The sequence below is a fragment of the Podarcis bocagei genome (assembly GCF_964188305.1).
Source record: "Podarcis bocagei genome assembly, chromosome: 12".
NCBI classification, from domain to species: domain Eukaryota; kingdom Metazoa; phylum Chordata; class Lepidosauria; order Squamata; family Lacertidae; genus Podarcis; species Podarcis bocagei.
The window spans coordinates 60,372,096-60,396,226 of NC_138137.1; the positions used below are offsets into that span (position 1 = coordinate 60,372,096).

A 24,131-nucleotide genomic window follows, 5' to 3' on the forward strand; every position below is an offset into this window, starting at 1 on the left:
TGTTCCATGGGAGAGACAAATTCAGGAGTAAACAACCAGTGAGGTGGAATTCAAAACAAAAGTCAGTTCCCAGGATTTTATAATCCGAAAGCCCTGTAGGGGGAGTGCCACCAGGTTTCAAAGACAAAGAAGGAAGTAATCCGCCATTAAAGTTCCAAATTGTTTCAAGTCAGTAAATCCAGTAATCCAAAAGTCCCTTCATAAACTCAAAGTTTCCCAAAGCACCTTTTATAGATCAACAAAGTTTCACAAAAGGTGCTTGTAAAAGTATCCCATCCAGTCTTTTCTGCCCAAATGTAACAGTTACGTTCCAGCAAAGTTTTGCAACTGTTTCCGCAGTTTGACACAGTCTCCCTCTCTGGCAGCCCGACAATCTGGCTCTTTAAAAATACAGCCCGAAGGAGAGAAAAGATAGGAGGAAAGTCCCCATTTACTGCTTCTTTTAGTCAATGTCTATTTCCACCTTCAGCTCAAAAGAACAAGCAGATCTTATAGCACAAAAAAGTTTAAGCTTCCCACAGTCCCGTTTCAAGCGCTTCCGTTTTTTAAAGCTTTGCTTTGATCTTGTCAGCAATGTCGGAAGACGGACTTCCCTTTTCTCGTCTCCCGCTTTCAGCCAAATTTACAATATTCTTTGCCAAATTTTAAACCCCTTTACTCACGGGTGTGTTACTTGCAGTTTGATGTTGATTTTAGGAAGAAGGATCAGCGCTCATCTGTAACAGCCGCGCGGCTTCGCTTCCGCGGAAAGAGCGATGAACTCACAGCACCGCTACCCCTCCTTCACTCCGGGTCTCCTTACGGGGTCCCTTCTGTGTTTTCGGAGCAGCTTCTGGTGCCCGCCGAGTCCCACGGCCACGGGCTCACTCTACCCGTGGTTTATCTTGATGGGTCGTCGCTATGCCGCAGCGAACGACCCTTTTCCGCGGAGCCCCTCTTCAGAGAACGAAGAGGACCGCCATTACAGTTTCGCGCCGCCCCCGGAAGTCCCATAGCTTTAACTATACAGGCCTTTGTTGGCAAGGTGATGTCTCTGCTTTTTAAGATGCTGGGAAGTCATAGTCCTTCTCTATTCTGCCTTGGTCAGACCACACTTGGAATTACGGTGTCCAGTTCTGGGCACCACAATTTAAGGAAGATGTTGAAAAATTGGAAGGTGGGCAGAGGAGGGAGACCAAGATGGTCAAGGGTCTGGAAACCATGCCTGATGAGGAACGGTTGAAGGAGCTGGGGGTGTTTAGCCTGGAAAAGAGGAGACTCAGAGGAGATATGAGAACCATCTTCAAATATCTCAAGGGCTTTCACCTGGAATATGGAACAAGCTTCTTTTCTCCTGCTCCAGAGGGTAGGACTCGAACCAATGTCTTCAAGTTATAAGAAAGGAGATTGCGACTCAACGTCAAGAGGTGTTTGCCAGTGGAATGGTCTCCCTCAGAAGGTTGTAGACTCTCCTTCCTTGGAGAGTTAATAGCAGAGGATAGAGGGCCAGCTGTCAGTGATTCTTTAGCTGTGATTCCTGGATTTCAGGGGGTTGGTCTAGATGACCCTTGGGGTCCCTCCCAACTCTACCATTCTCGGATTCCTTTCCCCCCTCAGGTCTGCTTCCAGTCAGCGCCTGGTCGGAGTGGACGTCCTGCTCCCCTTGCCTGCCTTTCGTGGCCCTCGGCCCCAGCGTGGTCTCTGCCCTCAGCTGGCCCCCTGCAGAAGGGGACCCCTGGCCTGCTCTGGTGTCCGTCCAGCATCGCTTCCGACTCTGCCTGGACCCTCAAACGGGCAGAAGATGGACAGGACTGGCCACCCTGTGCTCAGCAGAGCTGGATCAGAAACGCCTTTGCCCGGATCCTCACATCTGCGAAGGTTTTCTGCTTGTTTGTTTTTTATAAAAAAAATTCACTTGTACAAAATAACATTCAAGAACAGAAAATAAAAAAAAACAATTGCAACTGAATCAAACTGAAAACCACGCACACATGTAAGAGAGGCGTTTCATTCACACACCCTTGAAGAAAGATTTCTTATTCAGGTTGAGCGGTAACAACATTTTTTTTTTTTTAAATTACTTTGTTCATAAAAGTCAGTTTATGGCCTTGTGCCGTTCTCGCAAAGCTGAGAAGCTACTAATCATTCCAAATGGCAGCATATTTCACAGGAGGGGTTCAAATGGTATTATCATTAAAGTCATTGCGACTTTTTTGCATTGGATTAGATTGTTATGTTTTATTACATTTTCATGTGTGTCAGAAGCCGCCCAGGGTGACTGGGGCAACCCAGCCAGATGGGCGGGTATAAATAATAAAACGATTGGTTTATTTAAAAATCAATATATAAAATAGCTCTTTGTCATGTCTAGCGCCCTGAATCAAGGCAACACTGAACTCCCAAGATGTTTTGGACCACAAATCCCATCAGCTGTGCTGACTGGGAGGAGTTAATAATAATATTTTTTTTATTTAAACCCGACCCCTCTGACTGAGTTTCCCCAGCCACTCTGGGCGGCTCCCAACAGAATATTAAAAGCACAATAAAACATCAAACATTAAAAACTTCCCTAAACAGGGCTGCCTTCAGATGTCCTCTAAAAGTCAGATAGTTCATGGGTAGGCAAACTAAGACCCAGGGGCCGGATCTGGCCCAATCACCTTCTAAATCTGGCCTGCAGATGGTCTGGGAATCAGCAATGTTTTTCCATGAGTAGATTGTGTGCTTTTAATTAAAATGCATCTCTGGGTTATATGTGGAGCATAGTAATTCATTCGTTTTTTCCCTTCTTCTCCAAAATATAGTCCAGCCCCCCCCCACAAGGTCTGAGGGACAGTGGACCGGCCCCCTGCTGAAAAACTTTGCTGACTCCTAAGATGGTTGTTTATGTCCTTGACATCTGATGGGAGGGTGTTCCACAGGGCGGGTGCCACCACCGAGAAGGCCCTCTGCCTGGTTCCCTGTATCTTCACTTCTTGCAGGGAGGGAACCGCCAGAAGGCCCTCGGCGCTGGACCTCAGTGTCTGGGCTGAGCGATGGGGGTGAAGGCGCTCCTTCAGGTCCCCAAACGCCTGTATGGGTCCAGGAGTAGAGAAATGTGCATTTTCATGGTCCTTAATGTGGGAGAGGGGTTTTTGGTGGGGGAGGGCAGCAGCAGAGGTGACTGAGACAGTCCCGTCCCCCCCGCAAGGCCACTATCTGCAGCTCCTCTTCTCCCTTCCAGACTTCTGCCTGTGGAGCGTTTGGACCTCCTGGAGCCCCTGCCGTGCGCCCTGCAGCGGGGGGTTCCGCACGCGCCAGCGCTACGCCCGTCACCCATCAGGAGAGACCCGGTGCCACGGGGCGTGGTCCCAGTCCGAGAGCTGCAACACGGCCGCCTGCCCAGGTACGTTCCCTCCAACTGGGATGGGGTGAGCAAATCCCCAAAAGGCTGGGAAACGGAGGAAACTGCTGCCTTGGACCAAGTCAGTGTCAGGAGCTCGTCCTACTCTCGAGTAGGACCCTGGCAGAGACACATGCCCAACTGGCATGTTCCCTCCCTCCTGGTCGATCGTTCGGGAGCTTCAAAAGCTTTCTTCTGCCCGAACATCACAGCGACCGACGCCAGCAGACACCGGCACACTTAGGGATCCGCAGAGTTTGCGCATCATGTGTAACAGACCTCAGCAACTCAGCATTTTGGCTAATCTACTTTATTTACATATAAACACACACACGGAGCACTGCAACATGGCTCCCTCTCTCTCTAGCATCAGAGAGCAAAGAGCAAAAGGACAAAGGACAAGAGTCCCACTTCACGGAACACAAACATCCTGTCTCTGTCACTTCCCGCTTTGTGGAGTCAAAACATACACCGTCATGTGAAAGACAACGATCCCATGACTGCAATCATGGAGCAGGAATTCTAACAGTCAGACCATTGGTCCGTCTAGATCAGTATTATCTGCACTGACCCGCAGCAGCTTTCCATGGCTTCAGGCAGAAGACCAGATCCTGCGCTTGTGTTTTGCCAACCCTGAAGGTGCCCTATTGTGGGAAACACAAAAGCAGGACTCAAGCGTGAAAGCTCTTTCTCCTCCTTCGGTTTCCGGAAGTGTTGCTGCCTCCCAACCGCGGGGCCAGGGCTAGTAGCCATTGATGGTTCTCTCCTCCCTTTGTCATTTATCCAGGAATCTAGACCTCGACACGCCTGGTGTGGACACAATCAGAAACGAATCTGAAACTCACTTATTTACTTACTTCATAAGATTCCCAGGCCACCTGGTTGTTTAGAAAGAAAAAACCCAAGGGGTTTGAAAAAAGATAACAACAGTATGAGCAAGAAAAAATTGCAATACTTTAAAACATATCCCAAAAAAATGAAAATACCAAGACGGGCTAAAATTCACACCAACTTTCTAAGCATCACGTTTGGCCCATCTAAACAAGAACGTTTTCAGCAGGTGCTGCAAAGAGTACAGTGGTTCCTCAGTTTTTTAATGTCTCCGTTGACGAACGTTCCGGTTTTCGAATGCCGTAAACCCGGAAGTAAATGCTTCCATTTTGAAACACGCCTTGGAAGTCGAACAGCTTCCGCTGACTGTGTATGTTATTTTTCTCAATTTTCTCAATTGAATTTGCAGACCGCCCTTTGCACCTTGGTTTTTGAACGTTTCAGAGCTCAGATGGTCTTCTGAAACGGATTATGTTCGGAAACCGAGGTCCCGCTGTACAGCAAAGGTGCCTGTTTGCTGCCAAGAGGCAGGGAGTTCCCAAGTCTAAAAGATTCACCCAGAAGTGCTGCTTTCTCATGGTCCCGGGGGCTGTTCTTCTTCTCTTCCCCCAGGAGAGGAATGTGAAGATCGGGGCAAAGTTTGGGCCCCATCCTGCGCCAACAGCTGCCCTCGCACCTGCACAGACCTCTGGGAGCATGTGGAGTGTCTACATGGCGACTGCAAGCAAGGTAACGCCCCTCCTTCTGCCCCCCCCCACGCCAACCCTCCCCAGTCCTGGATTTTGTCTCAAACTGGTTCCCTCCTTGTTGCCCTTCCGCTGACAGGTGGATATTTTTTCATAGAATTGTAGAGATGGAAGGGACCACACGGGTCACGTAGTCCAACCCCTGATCTATTCCGACCCCCTGCAATGCAGGAATCTTTTGCCCAACGTGGGGGTCGAACCCTCAACCTTGAGATTAAGCGCCACATGCTCTACCAATTGAGCTATCCCAGGCTCTCTCTGTGTGTGTCTGCTTGGGTTTTTTAATAATAATAATTATTATTATTTATACCCCGCCCTCCCCAGCCAAGGCCGGGCTCAGGGCGGCTAACAACCAATAATAAAAACAAGTTGATTGAAATACAACTTAAAAAACAAGATTAAAATACAACATTAAAATGAAGCCTTTAAGGAAATGGCATTTAAGAGTACTGCGCTTTTCCTTCCTTCCTTTTTTGACTACCTGCCTTTTTGAACAATTTGGTTTTACATCATTTTCATTGAAAAGCCCCAAATGCTGCAACCGTTCTTCATAGGGGCATTGCTCCGTCATCCCGATTGTTTTGGCTGCCACTCTTAAGAGACTGTGCATCTTTGGCTGGGAGGAGCCTGCACTCCTTTAATTCATCCCAAAGTCCATATTCTTGCTAGAGCCATATTCCTAGCTTCTTGTGGCCATGAGTTCCATAGAGTAACTGTGAAATACATGAAGAAGTGGGAGGTACCTTTTGTGTTTTGGAATTCCCTCTGTTCACGGCCTCATCCACACCCTTCGTGTCAGAACCCAAACGGCCCTCTCTCGCCCGGCCAGTTCCTCATCCTCCTCTCCCTCCCTCCCCTCCACACCCAGGATGCCGGTGTCCTGACGGACAGCTCCTCCAGGACGGGGCCTGCGTTCCGATCCCGGCTTGCCGCTGTGGACTCCCCACGGCCAACATCACCCTGGAGGTCATGCCAGGCCAGACGGTAGAGCTGGATTGCCACAACTGGTAAGGGGTCAAATTGGGGGGGGGGGGCGGAAGGGGTCACATTCCCTGGCCAGGAAACCTTGGAGAATTTAACTTCTTAAATGTTCTAATTTAAATCAAGTCGCAAACTCCCCCCCCCCGTTTTACTTTCCATTTTACAAATATTTTAACAAAGAAAACATTTGCATAGTCAAGCATATCTTCAAATCGACTCCTGTCCCCATTTTCCATTATTACGTATGTTATATCTTTTACCACTGCCTATCCAGTTCAAACCTGTTTACTAATTTTTTCTTTTATATTTTATTTTTGCCACATGTTTTTACATCAACCCTGCTAACAATTTAAATTGTTTACGATAATTCTTCAAATAGTCCACAAATTTCCCCCTCTCTGTATGGAACAGTCTCTCTCTTTGCTTTCTCGGGAAGTCGAGAGGGCAATGTTGTGGAAGAGGTTTTTCTGGGGTCCAAGTGGAGCTGCCGTTCTCCCTTGCCTTTCCGGCTGCTGGGCTTTGTGACTGTGATCTTGTTCCATGCGTTTACGGCACAGAAACGTTCTCGTTGTTTTGTGTGTTGCCGCTCTTGACCTTGTGCTTTTCGCCGCGAAATGCTCTTGCGGTGCCTGAATTCGAACTGCCTTTCTGTTTCCTGAGCTGCTTGGAGCTTGGTTTTCGTCTGAGAAAGTGGCGTGCAGACGAAGTGATGGCTGGATGATGGACGGGCGCATGCGCAGTAAGGCATCTCGCAGGTCAGCCGGTCCCAAGGTGCTCAGGTCCTAGTAATTTGGGGTTCCTGTCTCTTCCTTCCCTCTGTAGCACCTGTGCCAACGGCACCTTCTTGTGTCCTGAGAAGGAGTGCCCATCCTACGGGGAATGGTCCTCGTGGAGCCCCTGTTCTGCCAGCTGCAGTGGGGGCAGCACCCTGCGGCACCGGCAGTGCCACGAGAGCCCTGCGGGAGCCCCCTGCGCCGCCGATGCCATGGAGGAAGCAGCCCAGTGCAGCCCACAGCCCTGCGAGGGTGAGTCTGCCATCCTCCTGGCGTCAGGGCAAGCGGGTGCCCCTACCCCTGCCAACACAGCCAACTCTCTCTCTCTCATTTTTATTAATACAATGCCAAATCACAATACAATAAAAAAGCCAGTTAATCAGTTCCAAATTCAACGTTTTTGGGTGACTTCCCGTATTCCGGTTATCTGGAGTTGATGTTAATCCTTGGTCCTGCTCCAGTTCGCTTAATTAGTCCGAATTCCACAATTCCGATCTTAATCCTTTGTTTTAGCAGCCGCTGGTGTGATGACTTTTCATCCGTATTTAATAAATCCATATCCATTAACTTGCAGAGGGGATTTATATCCTAGAACAGTCAACTCTCATCCAGGGAACAGCAGTTTGTTTGTTTCCCCCCCTGTTGTGAGTTGCGATACTTTGTGATTTTCCACCCTTAACTCCTATGTGCAGATGGGCAAGATCAAAATAAGAAGCCTTATTAACGAGTTGTATCTGATGCTCATTGTATGCAGAGTAGACCCACTGAAAGTGATGGACGTGTCACTTTGTTGTAGGTGATAGACGGTACTTTTATGGCATTGCACAGTCTTGCGCGTCTTTACATATACATTTATTTATGTATATATTTACTTTAGCATTATTATTCCACTCATTACGTTGATTAAATATAATTTTTTTATATATATATGATATATCAGTATAATTTATAATGCAATTATAATTTTATGGTTTGATTTTGTATTGATTGAAATATTGTGAGGGCTGATACAGCCTTTGTGTGGCCCCCAGCTTTTGACTCTCCCCCCGCCTCTGGTTCTACCAGCTGGAGCAGGGGCAGGCAAACTAAGGCCCGGGAGCTGGATCCGGCCCAATCACCTTCTAAATCCGGCCCGTGGACAGTCCAGGAATCAGCGTGTTTTTACATGAGTAGAATGTGTGCTTTGATTTAAAATGCATCTCTGGGTTTGTGGGGCATAGGAATTCCTTCACTCCCCCCCCCCCCAATATACTCCGGCCCCCACAAGATCTGAGGTACGGTGGACCGGCCCCCTGCTGAAAAGGTTGCTGAGCCCTGAGCTGGAGCATCCCTCCCTGAGCACGGGCCGGCAGGCGCAGGAGGGAGATTTCAGTGCTGCCATTGATACCCCCCTTTCCTTGTGCAGCCGCCTGCCTGCTGAGCGAGTGGTCGGCCTGGAGCCCTTGCAGCGCCACCTGCGGAGGAGGCGAGTCAGAGAGGAACCGCAGCCTCCTTTCCCCACCGCTGGAGGAACCCTGCGCCGACCCCCTCCTGCAGCACCACGCCTGCAACACGCAGAACTGCACGCCAGGTGAGACCCCCCCAAAAGCCGCCCAACGGCAGGGCCGGCTCAGCGGCAGCCGGGGACCAAAGACTCCCTGTTTATGCATACATTTATATCCGATCAGAAGGTCGGCGGTTCGAATCCCCGCAACGGGGTGAGCTCCCATTGCTCTGTCCCTGCTCCTGCCAACCTAGCAGTTTGAAAGCAGGCCAGTGCAAGTAGATCAATAGGTACTGCTCCGGCGGGAAGGTAAACGGCGTTTCTGTGTGCTGCTCTGGTTCGCCAGAAGTGGCTTAGTCATGCTGGCCACATGACCCGGAAGCTGTACGCCGGCTCCCTCGGCCAGTAAAGCAAAATGAGCGCCGCAACCCCAGAGTCGGCCATGACTAGACCTAATGGTCAGGGGTCCCTTTACCTATATCCCACCAAGGAGCTCAAGGTTATCCCACCTCCTCATTTCATCCTAAGAACAACGACCCTGCAAGGCAGGCCAGGCAGAGAAGTAGACAAAATTGCGGTCAACTGCAAAGGGGATTCGGATATTTAATTTGGCACATCTTACCTGAGAATCTTCTGCTATTCTATTGGATGCAACAAATTATGCATCTTTGGGTTATTTGTGGACATAGGAATTCATTCATTCCCCCCCCCCAAATATAGTCCGTCCCCCCAAAGGTCTGAGGGACAGTGGACCGGCCCCCTGCTGAAAAAGTTTGCTGACCCCCCCTGCTCTAACCACTATGCAACACTGCCTTTTACGTCGTTCCTCCTCCCTCTCTGTGCCAGAATGCCCAGGATACCAAGTCTACAGCGACTGCGCCAATGCCTGCCCACGGTCCTGCTCCGACCTGCGCCCTCACACCCAGTGCCTCCGTGAGGAATGCCAGCCGGGCTGCGCCTGCCCCCCCGGACAGGTGAGTGAGCTCAGAGCACCCAAAGCTGCCCTTTCTGTCTACCTAGGCTGGTGTTGCCTGCACTGGCTGGCAGCCACTCTGTAGGGTTTAGGGCAGGGGTCTTTCTGGAACTGCCGTTGAGGGTTGGGCCCAGGAGCCTCTGCCATGCCAAACGGATGTTCTGCCACTGAGCCGCAGCCCAGCCCTCGAGACACACAAAATGGCAATAATGTTAATTCGGCAGAGAAATGGTTGTTAAAATTATTGGACTCTGCTGAGATAGCAAAGTTTTAGGAATTACAGGGACAGAACTACCTAAATGGTATAGAATTGTATAGGATCAGTGTAATATGCTCAAAGTGAGCATTGAAAAAAGAGTATGGGAAATTATATATTATGAATTGAAAAGGATGCTCAAAATAACTTTTATTTTTTATAAAAACCCAGAAGCTTTTCTTTTGGGAATTATAGGGAAATAACTACCTAAATTGTATAGAAATTTATTTATGGCTGCTACTGCAGCGGCAAGAATGTTTCTTGCCCCAAAATGGAAAGAAGCAGAAGTCTCAGTAAAGGAAGAATGGATGCAAAAAACTTAAGGAATATGCAGAAATGGTGAAACTCACTGGAAGAATAAGAAATCGAGATAACAAACTTTTTATAAAAGAATGGAGATGGTTTATGGATTGTTTACAGATAAATTGTCAACAGATAAAAACGTTAGCAGGATTATTGTAATAACCTGCAGTTTCATAAGAGTATATATTTACAGTAGGTAATTAAATGAGCACGTTAAGTGAACTTGGATATGCAGAAGATATTAAAAAATAAATGTAAGGAACTGCAGAAAGAGGGCGAAGGCAGCCAAATTTTGGAATGCCAGATTGATTGTAAAACTAAAGAAATGTATAAATTTGAAAAGTAAAAAAAAAAGAAAAACGATGGCAAAGTTGACATTCACGCCTTTGTGCATTAATGAGCCCTAAACTTGCTAAGGTAAAGGTAAAGGGACCCCTGACCATTAGGTCCAGTTGTGACCGACTCTGGGGTTGTGGCGCTCATCTTGCTTTACTGGCCGAGGGAGCCGGCGTACAGCTTCCGGGTCATGTGGCCAGCAGGACTAAGCCACTTCTGGCGAACCAGAGCAGCGCACGGAAATGCTGTTTACCTTCCCGGCGGAGTGGTACCTATTTATCTACTTGCACTTTGACATGCTTTCGAACTGCTAGGTTGGCAGGAGCAGGGACCAAGCAACGGGAGCTCACCCCGTCACGGGGATTTGAACCGCCGACCTTCTGATCGGCAAGTCCTAGGCTCTGTGGTTTAACCCACAGCGCCACCCGCGTCCCTCTAAACTTGCTATCTGACTGCAATTTCCCGCACTTCTGAGCCGAGAGCCCCTTCCCAGGAGCGCATCTGTGCTTGGCCCAGTCTCTTCTCCCCGGGGGGCCAGCCAGCCACAAAGCAGGAAGGGGGGGTTCCCTTGCCCCACAGCAGCGCACCTGCTGACGCTGAGCCTCCTCTGGGCCCACAGGTGCTGCAGGACGGGGGCTGCGTCCCCCCAGAAGAATGCCGCTGCCAGCTGGGCTCGGTGCCCGCCATGCCCTGGGCTGCCAACATTTCCCAAGAGGAACAGGGAGAGGAGCACCCGCCGGGCAGCGTCATTCACCACGAGTGCAACAGCTGGTGAGCGTGGGCTGGGTGGGGGGCAGGATCCCTGAAACAGTCATTTTGGGGGGCAAAAGAGAAAAATGGACAACGCTGCCCATTGCAGCACAGAAGCTTTTTTAAAAAAATGTTTCTTTAAAATTCATTTTCCCTTTTCATTCATTACATACATCTCATATCCATAACGTTTACTATACATTCCTTCCTCCCTCCCCTTCTGGGCTTCCCCCAACTTCCGTTTCTGGTTTGTTTCTCCTTTCATGCACTTTGCTATTTCCTAAAAGAAAATAATACCAGTAACATATTTATACAACAAACCTTAAAACATAAAAATAAGACACACCATCCTGTTTCTCTATCTTCCACACATTTTCTAATGCTAATGATGTGAATATTTATTTAAATCCTGCCATCAAGTCTATAGACTTTCTTTGTTTCTGCAAGTATAATATAAATGGTTCCCATTCTTTTTCAAAGTCACTGTTGTCTTTTTCTCTTAGTCTCTTTGAGCCAGGACTCCTGGGTCCTGTTCCAGCTGCGGAAATTGTAGGGCAGGGTGTTCTTGACTTAGAGCAGGCGACGCCGCGTAAGGTCCTTCCAATTCAGGGTGTGCTGGCCCCGTGGGTTACCCGAGAGGTGAGGTCCAAATCCGGTCCGTGGTCAAAGGTGCAACGTGGAGGCAGTCCGTAGTAGCTGAAGCTGGGTGCAGGGCAGGGAGTCGGGTGAAGTCAGGAACAGGCTTGTAAGCAGGGATCCAGGGCGGGTCAGGAGCTCAGGCAGGAACTAGCAACCAACAATGTTGCTCCCGCAACTTGGGGCTGGGTCTGGCCGGCTTTTATCTGCCCCAAGCCATAGGGCAGCCCCGATCCTCAGGTGACTCGCCTCTCCTGGCCTGGAGGCAAGCACTCCTCCTGCGGGAACTCAGTTCCCTCCGCCTCTCTGCCCTGAGCCTCTGCAGCTCAGGAGAGGATGAAGGGTTACCGGACCCAGAGGCAACCTCAGCTTCCCCTGACGGGGCTGGGAGTGGAGCACCTGCAGGCAATGGGTCCTCCATCACCTCAGGGGCCAGAGCAGACTCAGCTGGTGCCTGCACCTGAGGATCCAGCACAGGTGAGGACCCTTCAGGCTCAAGCCCCAGCCCCAGCTCAGCTGGTTCTGGAGGCGGGGTCTCCTGTGCAGGCTGGGATCCCTCAGGTTCAGCCTCCGAGTCTGAATCCCAGGCCATCACACAGGGGGCTCCTCTCCCCATCCACCCACCCTGGGCTGCAGGAGGAATCATAGAATCGTAGATTTAGAAGGGGTCCCCCAAAGGTTCTGTAGTCCAGCCGCCCGTGATGCAGGAATCACAGCGGCCATCCAACCTCTGCTTTGAAATATCTGAGGAAGGAGAGTGTGCCATCTTCAGCGGTGGTCCCTTCCTCTGTCGAATAGCTTCCACCGTCAGAAATTTCTTCCCAAGGTTCAGCTGGAATCTCATTTATTGTCCTTTGACTCTGTTGGTTTGGGTTGTCTCTCCTGGAGCAGCGAAAAGCAAGCTTGCTCCATATTTCTTGTGACGGCCTTTCAGATTTGAGGGCCTCTCTCCATGACCTACTTTGATATCCTGCCTCTCCCGTAAGCCGTTCAGGGCGGTGTGTGTGTGTGTGTGTGTGTGTGTGTGTGTGTGTGTGTGTGTGTATTTCTCCCACTCCTGCTTTTGAGCATCACAACAGCCCTGCAAAGTAATAATAAATAATACATTTTTATTTATACCCCACTGTAATAATAATAGGGGTTGCTCGCGCGTAAGTTGCCGCCACTCCTGGCTAAGTTGGCTTGTTAAACCTTTTCTGTCTGGACAGCCCTTCACTTCGTGGCTGCCTCAGTCGCTAGCAGAATCCGTCAGTGGGCGTTTCTTAAACCTTTTCCAGCATAAAAGCTATTTGACGCCAAGTCTCCTCCTACTCTCCCTGCGCGGAAGTCTTCTGCGCAGGGAGGGCATGGGTAGCGGAGTACCCATGCTCTCCCCGCTGGTGTCCAGTGAAGAGTCCTGGAGCCCTCTCTCCGATTCCCCCATCTGCCCCCCTTTATCCCTGGTGTTACGCTGATTTCCTTCCCCCGCTGATGAGCTGCCTCTCTCCCTGCTGGGTCCTTCTCCAGCATAATTTGAGAGCCTTCCCTCCGCCTCTGGCTCCCATGTCAGTTCCCTGACACCCACCCTTCCCAGTTCAGAAAACCGGGCTCAGGGCAGCTAACAACAAATTCAGAACACTTAATTGATGCAAGAAAAAACAACATAAAATACAGTATAAAACGTGAATAGCAATAAATTCAGAATTCAAAAATCAATTTAGGGGGGAAATCCATCCAATAAACATTAGATGATCACCAGGGCTAGCTGGCTAAGTTAGTCCTATTTGGGCCAGCAAGGAGACCAGGGGAGAATTAGCTGTGGGATTCCAGAGCGGGTAATCTTCATAAAAAGGGGAGAGGGAGGGGACGAAGTAGGCTAGACAGAGAGAGGAAGACTGGCTGAAGGCCACCCAGTGGAGATTTGAACCCGGGTCTCCTCCCGCCCAGCCCTGGGCTCTGTTAACCCGCCGCACCTTCCTTGGCTGTCTTCTGACTCCTTTTGTTTGGCTCCGCAGTGTCTGCCAGAGGGGGGTCTTCACCTGCACCCAGGAGGACTGCGATGGTAAGAGGCTGCCAAGGGGCACAGACCCTCTCCAGGCAGAGCTTGCCCCCTTCCTGCCCCCTACAGCCCCATTGCTTTCAGCCCCACGGCACCGGGAAGGGGGCTGGCAGCCTGGAGGAGCCAAAGGGGTCTGGGGTGCTTGTGTTTGGCTTGTGTTTTCCTGCCAACTTCCTGTTCTTAGCCCTGGGACCAGGCGGCCAACGCTTCCTCTAAGCCTGTGCAGAGTGCATTCCTCCCATCCCCGAACCCCAACCAAACCCCTTCTCAAAAGCGAGAGCTCTGCCCTGAGCTCTGGCATCACCTACTTCAGGACTGAGCCGCCAGGGGGCAGGGGTGCCACACCCATACTTGCTCCCCTTCTGGGGCAATTACCTGGGCGCGTCTCTGCCCTCCCAGCCATCACCTGCCCCACACAGCACCGGGCCCTGATCCGATGCCCTCTGCCAGCCGCACTCCCTCACCCAGCCGCTCTCCCGCTTTCGCAGTGCCCTGCGTCTGGTCGGAGTGGTCCCCGTGGTCACCCTGCTCTGTGACGTGTGGCTCCGGACAACGGACGTCCCGGCGCCACCGCCACCAGCTGCGCCTCTACGGCGGTGCCGAGTGCGAAGGACCCTCGGAGCGCTGGATGTCGTGTTCGCTCCCAGACTGCGGTAAGGCTCAGTGGCTTTCCTTTGCCCCTGCGGATCATTCTCCTGCCCCTGGGGAATCGGGGAGGAACAGAAAATCTCCCCTTTTACGTTTTGATACAAGCCTAGCTAAGTGGAACTTCCCGAAACAGAAGCGCAGCCGAACCAGAAGCGATAAAGGGTCTGGAAACCAAGCCTTGTGAGGAACAGTCGATGGAGCTGGGCGGTGCTGGTGGGAGTTCGATAATAATAATTTTATTATTTGTATCCCAGCCACTCTGGGAGGCTCCCAACAGGATATTAAAAACACAATCAAATTCCTTAAGAACTTCCCTAAACAGGGCAGCCTTCATATGTATTCTAAAAGTCAGATAGTTGTTTATTTCCTTGACATCGGATGGGCGGGTGCCACCACCAAGAAGGCCCTCTGCCTGGTTCCCTGTAACTTCGCTTCTTGCAGTGAGGGAACCAGCAGAAGACCTTCGGAGGATGACCTCAGTGTCCAGGCTGAGCGATGGGGGTGGAGACGCTCCTTCAGGTATACTGGCACCTGGTTGGCAAAGGCTACTCTGACTGGTATCCCTCCTGCCCACAGCCTGCCCTGCCGGCGAGCTCTGGCTCAGGACCGATTCCCCCGCCCCCTGCGAGCGAGGCTGCCACCAGATCTACAAGGATCCCCCACAGAACTGCACCCCAAGGTCTGGGCAGGGTTGCGTGTGCCAGCTGGGGCACTACCGGAACAAGAGCGGGCACTGCGTTCTGGCTGCTCACTGCGAGTGTGAGCATCGGGGCCAGATTTACGCGGTGAGTGTGAGCGGTGGCGGCATTTTGGATTGGAGGGGAGGGCAAAGGTATCTGGCTTTGGCGAGACAAAGTTTTGTGGCCTCAACCTGCTTATTCCACATTGGTGGGCACAAAGGACTAGATGACCCCTGGGGGTCTCTTGCAGCTCTAGAATTCTGTGACTTATTGCAGGGCCTTCTTAGTGACTGCTCCAAACTTTGACACTCCCTCCCTAGAGAAGCCAGACTGGCTCCCTCCTTGTCCTTCCATTGGCCGAAGATTATTTTATTCTGGCAGGCTAGTTTTTTTTAAAGGAAGGCACTTTTAAATAGTGCTGTGCTGTTTTCATTACCTGTTTTTATTAGATTTGTTTATTTATATCATTTTTATTCTCTTAAATCACATTCTAACGACCATCTTTTGTACGTCTGTAACTTTTTGCATTCGACCTGTGCCGTTTTAATTTGAGTGAGTCCTGATCTGGGGAAAAGGCAGGATATAAATTGATATGGTAACGATGGCGATGATAATAATAATAATTTCTAAGCCGGTTGCACTCTGCAGGCCCTCTGACGCCTTTTCTCCCCTTCTTTCTCTCCTCCGCAGGCTGGCACAGAATGGCAGGAGGGCTGCAAAACTTGCCGTTGCCTGAACGGGAGGGCCGTGTGCGAGGCTACCTGTCCTCCGATCACCTGCCTTGAGGTATTTGCACCTAAAGGACCCCGTGCTGTGCAGGGAGGGTGGGGCGCTGTAGCGTGCCCAAAGCAAGGAAGGATTGGACTCTGATTAATAAAATACACACGAGGCTTGACCAGTAAGACTCTGGGAGGAGTGCATATAATAAGCCCCTCTCCACTCCTTGGCCCCGGTCATTTTATTCACAAAAGAACTTTTTACACAGTGTTCGTAAGATTTCCTCTGAGCATTTAAAAAACCAACCATGTGGGACAAAGTCAGATCAGAAGAAATTCTTTTAACTACAAAGAAACTATTTCCTACTTGAGCATGCATATGTAGTTCAGAGTAAATAAAATAGGAAGCAATGAGAAATGCTTTTAGCAAAACCCCGGAGGTCATAAACAGGAATAAACAGGAGCCACAGGGTGGCGGTATTTACCATCTCCTTGTGAACTCTCTTCCTGGCCCTTAAGATCTATCTAAAGATTTAAAAACGACATCAAAGTAACTTACAGTGGTGCCTCGCAAGACGAAATTAATTCGTTCCGTAAGTCTCTTCGTCTTGCGGTTTTTTCGTCTTGCAATGCACGGTTTCCCATAGGAATGCATTGAAAATCAATTAATGCGTTCCTAGGGAAACCGCCTTCAGACCAGGTCCGGGGACATATTCATGAGCTTATTTATTATTCATGAGCTTTCCCGGGCCCCCCCAATATTTTTTATAAGTCCGCGTCCCTGAGCAAGGGGCGGTGGGGAGAAGCGATCTCCCCGCAGCCCCTTGCTTCAAAAGAGGTCCGGGGGCAGCGGGAAGCGCTTCCCGCTGTCCCCGGACCTGGGGCTGCGGGGAGAAGATCGCTTCTCCCGGCCGCCCCTTGCTTCAAAAGAGAAGACCCGCTGTCCCCGGGGCAAGCTTCGTTTTGCGAAGCAAGCCCATAGGGAAATTCGTCTTGCGAGGCAACTCGAAAACGAAAAAACCTTTCGTTTTGCGAGTTTTTCGTCTCGCGAGGCGTTCGTCTTGCGGGGTACCACTGTACTATCTTTATGTACTGAGGATGCCTGGTGAAGCAACTGGCCTGTGCTTAGAATGCTTATACGTGCCTGTCAGGCGTAGAGAAAGAAAATGGCAGAGGTGCAGAGGCCTGTGGGATTCGATCAGAAACTATTGTCAATGAATCAAACCCAGTCAACGCAATGCGTTCATCGTGGACACAATGGCTTGCTCCATATTTCATAATTCCTCGTAGCAATCCCACCTGACCCCCACACTCTGGATATTTGCACCCCTACAGGGCGCCTCTGTCCTGCAGGCCAAAAACAGATTCAGGGGCCACCCCGTGTGGGCCCTGCCCTCGCCTCCTCTCAACGTAGGACAATTAACGAAGAATATATGGACGGTCTGCTGGTTCAGGCCAGAGGAGGCCAATCTAGCATTCCCTCCAAGCGTCCCGATTTTCCAGGGACAGTCCCGGAATTATGAAAACCACCTGGGCTTCTGATTTGATTGCGGAATGTCCCAAATTCTCCCGCCAGTGCCACTGAGCTTGGGAAGGAGGGCGAATTGGCGCTTGACTGAAATTTATTATTTGGCGCATGTTTTGTAAATCTGCCGAAGAATAAAATAAAATTGGGGTCAAGGGATTTTCTCAGGTGGAGGGCGTGAGTATAGCGCAGGCAATCGCCCTTCCTCCGGTAGGAAAAGCTCTGCCTGGGGACTGGGAGGGGGGACCGAAAATGGGGGGTCAATGAGGGTCAGTTGGGGAAATGAGAACTCCGAGGGGGGCAGGCGGTGGCAGAAACGCATCCTGGGATATGTGGGGGAGCAGGGAGACCGGGTTGCAGCTTGCTCGAGGGTGTAGGGAAAGACACTTTGCACATGCTCAGGCGCCTAGGGTCTGCAGGGATTTGAAAGTGAGTTCCTGTAGCTCAGCCCTGCGGGACAGCTCAGTTGGCAGAGCAGGAGACTCTTAATCTCAGGGTCGTGGGTTTGAGCCCCACTCTGGGCAAAAAGGTTCCTGCGTCATAGGGGGTTGGACTAGATGACCCTTGGGGTCCCTTCTGTGATTCTTCTCTCCTCAGGGCGAAGTCAAAGTGCAGGAGGCCGAGAGCTGCTGCCCGCTGTGCAGGAAGGAGCTGCCTGGTAGGTGGGCTTGCGAGGGGGGAGAGAGCCCCCAGAGGGTCCTTTCTAGGCTGTGCCTTTGGGGTCTTGGTTTCAGCCCTGGGCTAGGAGCCGGGTCCCCCATATCAGGGCTTCTGCATGCAGGGCAGGCGGGCGAGACGGGGAGGGAGAGCAAGGAATCCCCGTTTGCAACAAAGCCATCTTTAATTGTGGCAGCCCCACTCTTCGGAACTCCCCGCCTATGGAGATCAGGCAATTCTCTTTTTGGAGACTGCCGAAAACATTTTTTGTTCAGAGAACCCTACTCAGACCTGCGGACTGTTGATGCGTGTCTTAATCTGGATTTCCTTTTCTGCTGCCTTCATATCCCTCCCAATGTTCTAAACAGTTCCTTTTAACCGTTTTACTGGTAATCGTTACCGTTTTATTCGTTCTGTGAACCGCTTTAAGGTTTTTTACCATCACCTTTGGAACTCCTTGCCTCTTGACACAACAGGCAGGCTCCTCCCCTGTGCCCTTTGCAGTGCCTGCTGAAAACATTTGCGTCCAGGCCAGCCCACCCAGACATTTGACTTTCAATCTGTTGTGATTTTAGCTTCCCAAAAGTCTTCAATTGCTATTGTTAGCTTTCCTTATTTATAATCTTATTGGCTTTTTTGTTTTTCTTCTTTTGCAAATTGTGGTGTTTTGAACCAAACCAACCAACGGGAAACGGAAACTGTTCCGTCCGACGTGGGTCAGGGTTTGGGGGTTTTTTGCTGGGCCCAAACTCCCCATCAGCTCCAGGCCTGGCCCCCCAGGACCCTCGCACAGGGGTGCCCCCCTTGCCCGCTGGCCTGCCACATTGCCCTCCTCTTCCCCTGCAGAAGATCACCCTCTGCCCGACTGCCAGCACCACACAGAGCTCCGCAACATCACCAAGGGCACCTGCTTCCTGGCTGGCGTGGAGGTGAGCTACTGCCGTGGGCGCTGCCCCTCCCACACCAACGTCATCCCCGAGGTAAGTGGGCGCCAGACCAAGGCACCGGGCAGGCACTGCCCTCCCCAGAAGCCCCCTCTGCGTCACCCAGTGGCCTCGCCCCTCACAGTCCGCGCAGTGTATTGGGGTTATCAATAGTGCACAAACGGTAGGGTTGCCATATGCCCAGGAAAACCAGGACCTGTCCTCTTTTAGGGGGCAAACATGCCCATCCAGGCGGATTTTTACATTTTAAAGGAAACGTCCAGGTTTTTCGGGCATAGGCTGCTCTGCATGCCGCAGCCGCTGCTGGCCCGAGTTGGGGAAAGAGGCATGCGGGCACGGCTGCCCCACACATCTCTTTCTCCAGCTCAGGCTGGCAGCAGCTGTGGCTGTCCTCTTTTTTGCAACCCTATCGCACAAAAGCTGTTGGAGGAATAAAAACGGACTCCCCTTTGAAATGAAAATTCTCCCGTCCAAAAATGTCATTATTATTTTCTGTTTATTTACTAGAGTTATATACCACCCTTCATGCAATACACTACTACTACTACTACTACTACTACTACTACTAATAATAATAATAATAATAATAATAATAATAATAATAATAATAATAATAATTTATTATTTATACCCCACACATCTGGCTGGGTTTCCCCAGCCACTCTGGGCGGCTTCCAACAAAGTATTAAAATACAGTGGTCTATTAAACATTAAAAGCTTCCCTCAACAGGGCTGCCTTCAGATGTCTTCTAAAAGTCTGGTAGTTGTTCTTCTCTTTAACATCTGGTGGGAGGGCGTTCCACAGGGTGGGTGCCACCACCGAGAAGGCCCTCTGCTTGGTTCCCTGTAACTTGGCTTCTCGCAGGGAGGGAACCACCAGAAAGCCCTCGGAGCTGGACCTCAGTGTCTGGGCAGAATGATGGGGGTTCGCAAGATAAAAATACAAATACAACAAAACAACAGCCCCCAGCTTCCACAAACACATTTAGAAGTCTGTAGAATAAAGATTAATCAGCCCTAGGCCTGGTTGAAGAGAAGCGTTTTCACCTAGCACCTGCAAATATATAATGAAGGTGCCAGACAAGCCGCCATAGGGAGAGCATCCCACAGACGGGGAGCCACTGCAGAGAAGGCCCCGTTCTCATGTTGCCACCCTCTGGACCTCTTGTGGATGAGACACACAAGGAAGGAGGGCCTCGGAAGATGATCACAGAGTCTGGGTCAGTTTATATGGGGAAGGGCAGTCCTTGAGGTATTGCGGTCCTGAGCCATTCAAGACTTTACAGGTCAAAACCAGCACTTTGAACTGGGCCCGGAAACTAATCAGCAGCCAGTGCAGATGGACCAAGATCGGTGTAAGATGCTCAAACAGTCCTGGCGAGCATCGAAAAAAGAGCATGGGAAATTATAGATAATGAATTGAAAAGGATGTTCAAAATAACTTTTATTTAAAAAAAACCCAGAAGCTTTTCCTTTGGGAATTATAGGGACAGAACTACCTAAATTGTATAGAAATTTATTTATGTCTGCTACTACAGCAGCGAGAATGTTTCTTGCCCAAAAATGGGAAGCAGCAGCAGCAGTCCCAGTAAAGGAAGAATGGATACAAAAACTTACGGAATATGCAGAAATGGCAAAACTTACCGGAAGAATAAGAAATCAAGATGACAAACTTTTTATAAAAGAATGAGAATGGTTTATTGAATATTTACAGATAAATTGTAGACAGATAAAAACCTTGGCAGGATTACTGTAATAACCTGCAGAGGATATATTTCAAGTAGATAATTAAATGAGCAAGTTAAATGAATTCAGATATGTAAAAGATATTAAAAAAATAAATGTATGGAACTGCAGAAAGAGGGGGAAGGAAGCCAAATTTTGAAATGTTAAATTGATTGTAAAACTAATGAAAATGTATAAATCTGAAAAGTATAAATAAAAAACAAAACCAAACCCCCCCCCCCATAGCCCCTTCCTGACCTGGGCTCCAGGCGGTCTCTCCTTGAAACGCAGGGCCAGATTTATGTATAAGCTAAACAGGCTCTAGCTTAGGGCCTCACTCTCTTGGGGCCCCCCCCAAAAAAATTTAAAGGAAACACAACATCTGGACACACATTTCCAAAATATAAGATAAAACAAATAAAATAAAATAAAACCTACATACAGCAACAATGTCTGTGTGTTGTGTAGACTCCTGTGATGTAAGTCATGGGCCCCGCCTGCTAGCCTGCTCCCTAAAATATCACTGGTTTGCTCATTTCTCTATATAGGGTGCCTACATTCTGCATCGACTTTTTGCATGGCATGTATTTCACGATTAATGTACTTCTTCTTAATTGTATTCCAGTTCAACAATTACTTTGATTAAATACATATTTTGTTATGTGCAAATGGCTTGAGATACCTATTAGGTCCATAAATTACAATATAGCATAGATTCAACATAAAAAACAGTGACAATTTGTTGCTGACATAGGACAGCTGGACATAGAAAGGGCCCTGTTACCTTCAGGAGCTGAGGGCCACATCAAACCTAAATCTGGTCCTGGTGGGGCCGCCTAGCAGGTCCTTCTCGGTGGTGGCTCCTCCCAGGCAACTTTGGAACTCGCTGCCTGGAGAAGCTGGATTGGGGAGGAGACAGTGAGCCGGTCTGCGCTCCTCAGAGAAGTGGGGAGTTTCTATATTGGGGGGAGCCGATATAAAGCTGGACATAGAACGGGCCCTTTTATCTTCAGTAGCGTAGGGCCTCATCAATGGTGTTTTGATACACCTGTTTGGGTTTTTAATCTCTCTCCTCCCCTGCCCTCGTGGTGCCCCTCGCAGGAGCCCTACCTGCAGACCGTGTGTGAGTGCTGCAGTTACCGCCTGGACCCCGTCAGCCCCGTCCGCATCCTGAACCTGCAGTGCCAGGGGGGCGAGACGGAGCCCGTCGTCTTGCCCATCATCCACCAGTGCGAGTGCAGCAGCTGCCAAGGTGAGCCCGGGCCAGAGGCGGGCGCTGGGAAGGGCTCCGATTGACCACAGGCAGTGGGGTGTGGGGAGCCTCTGAGCCCAGGGCTCGGGGTCTGTCCCCCATCGGCCTGCTCTGGAAGAACACCCCCCCCCCCAAATTGGGTTGTTTGCCAGACTGTGGTGTGTCCTTGAAATCTGGTCCTGTCTCTTGCTTGTCTGGAGAGGGTGGGGTTTGTGGGCGCAGGAAGGAATCTCCTGTACAAAGGTAACATCGTAGAATTGTGGAGTTGGAAGAGACCCTGAGGTCATCCAGTCCAACTCCCTGCAACCAGTGGCGTAGCGTGGGTTGTCAGCACCCGGGGCAAGGCAAGTAATTTGTGCCCCCTAACCCGTGGATTTGTGCCCCCTAACCCGTGGATTTGCGCCCCCTAACCCTAACCCCCAGATGTTGCGCCCGGTGCGGCCGGCCCCCCCCCTGCACCCCCCACGCTACGCCACTGCCTGCAACACAAGAATCTCAACTAAAGCAGCCATGATAGATGGCCAGTTTATAAACCTCCAAGAAAGGAGAATCCATCCCCCTTCCCGAGGGAGACTGCTCCACCGTCACAGCTCTTACAATTTAGTCAGAATCTCCTTCTTTGCAACTTGGAGACATGGGTTCGAGTCCTACCCTGTGGAGCAGAAGGAAACAAGCCGGACAGCCCTTGAGATATTTCAAGTTGGCTCTCGTATCTCTTCTCAACCTCCTCTTTTCCAGGCTAAACATTCCCAGCTCCCTCAGCCATTCCCCCATAAGGCTTGGCTGCCCTCTTCTGCACATCTTCCAGCTAGTCAACATCCTTCTTAAACTGTGGTTTCCAGAATTGGATATAGTATTCAAAGTGTGGCCTGACCAAGGCAAATCAGAGCAGGACTATTACTTTCCTTGGTCTGGACACTATATTTCTGTTGATGCAGCCTAGAAAAAGCATTAGCTTTTTTTGCTGCTGCATCACACTGTGGGCTCATGTTCAGCTTGTGTTCCACCAAGACTCCTAGATCCTTTTCCCGGTGTCCCCAGCCCTATTTTTGTGCATCTGGTTCTTCCTGCCTAAGTGCAGAAACTTACATTTGTCCCTACTGGGCTTGCACCCAGTTCTCCAATATCCTACAAGACTTGTGTTGATGAAGCCTAGAATAGCATTTAACCTCGTATTAAACTTGTGGTCCACCCAGACCCCCCCAACTCACTCTTGCCTTCATTGAACAGCTTCCAGCGGATACTGATGACGCCCCTCTTTCTCCTTTGACGCCTAATGCATTGATTTTAGGACCCACTTTATTTCTGGGATTGTGAATGGGTTTTTTTAAACTGTTTTCAATACCATACTTTAATCATGTCACCCGCCCTTGGACCTTAGGACGGGTTATAAATTATAGTATAATAATAATAATAATAATAATAATAATAATAATAATAATAATAATAAGTTCTCCCCCCTCCTGGGCCTAAGAGGAGCCTGGCTCAATTAGGCCAAAGATGTAGACAAAGCTCTCTTTTCTATAGCTAAGACCATAAAAAGAGCTGGATCAGGCAAGTGGCCCAGCCATTATCCTTATTTATTTCATTGCATTAATATCCCACATTATTTCCCTCCAAGTGGCGTACATGGTTCCCTCCCTCCTCATTTAACCCCCACAACAGCCCTGCGAGGGAGGATAGGCTGAGAGAAGGCAGTGTGATTGGTCCAGTGTGACTGGGGGGATTCGAACTCGGGTCTCCCGCATCCTGGTCTGACACTCTAACCACACCGAGTTTCCAGAGCCCAGCATGCTGTCCTCACAGCGGCCAATGGGAAACCCACACGCAGGATCCGAGCAGAAGAGTCGCTTTCCTCTGCTCTTGGTCTTCCCAGGGAAGTCCTGCATTCAAGTCTCACCACCCGTCTCGGGTTTGCCTTCTTCTCCATCGCAGGTGGCGACTTCTCCAAGCGCTGACGATGTCCCCGCAGGCGAAAAGACCAGGCCCTTCCATGGCGGAATGGGACGTCTGCCCTCCCAGGATGCAAGATTTTTTTTCATGTTCCCCATTGCCTCTTCTCTCCTGTTTTCCAGTTTCCCACACACACACACACAGCACAGCACAGCACAGATTTCTCCTTTGTTCCTTTGCAAGTCAATAAACTCAGCCAGCAGCTTCGCTGTGTGTTTTATTAATGCGCCAAGGAAGCTTCCACAGGGGAGGACTGAGAGAGGATGCCAAAGGAATTTGCTGCGGGCTTGCAGGAGTGGAAGCAGAGTGCCCACCTTGTGAGCCCTGCACCCAGTGGCATTTCCAGGTGGGGCTAGGAAGGCCCCTTGCCAGCTGGACAGTGTGGGCGATACTGAGCAAGCTGGGCCAACGATGGCCTGGCGCAGCTTCCCAGGTTCCTATCGAATTAGCCCTTGATGCAAAGCGTGAAGACTAGAGCCTTGCATCATTTTTAGGGGAAGCACTGTTGCTCAGGGGATGAACACAGAAGGTGCCTGGTTCATATGTACAGTGGCTGTGAAAAGA

General features: G+C 50.1%; 1 protein-coding gene across 1 annotated transcript in view; it reads left to right on the forward strand.

Annotated features, from left to right (window-relative positions):
• The window catches only part of LOC308569488 (SCO-spondin-like), a 198,326-nt gene extending 174,552 nt beyond the window's left edge, over positions 1-23,774 (forward strand). The window contains exons 98-113 of the mRNA XM_081163402.1: positions 1,597-1,857; positions 3,203-3,364; positions 4,805-4,921; positions 5,807-5,945; positions 6,742-6,944; positions 8,098-8,262; positions 9,022-9,149; positions 10,663-10,814; positions 13,424-13,470; positions 13,956-14,120; positions 14,692-14,900; positions 15,486-15,581; positions 17,634-17,694; positions 18,540-18,673; positions 21,464-21,614; positions 23,550-23,774. Coding sequence (XP_081019528.1) covers positions 1,597-1,857; positions 3,203-3,364; positions 4,805-4,921; positions 5,807-5,945; positions 6,742-6,944; positions 8,098-8,262; positions 9,022-9,149; positions 10,663-10,814; positions 13,424-13,470; positions 13,956-14,120; positions 14,692-14,900; positions 15,486-15,581; positions 17,634-17,694; positions 18,540-18,673; positions 21,464-21,614; positions 23,550-23,572 — 2,213 coding nt within the window. The 3' untranslated portion in view covers positions 23,573-23,774. The remainder of the gene's footprint in view (positions 1-1,596; positions 1,858-3,202; positions 3,365-4,804; positions 4,922-5,806; positions 5,946-6,741; positions 6,945-8,097; positions 8,263-9,021; positions 9,150-10,662; positions 10,815-13,423; positions 13,471-13,955; positions 14,121-14,691; positions 14,901-15,485; positions 15,582-17,633; positions 17,695-18,539; positions 18,674-21,463; positions 21,615-23,549) is intronic.
• Positions 23,775-24,131: the final 357 nt, after the last annotated feature.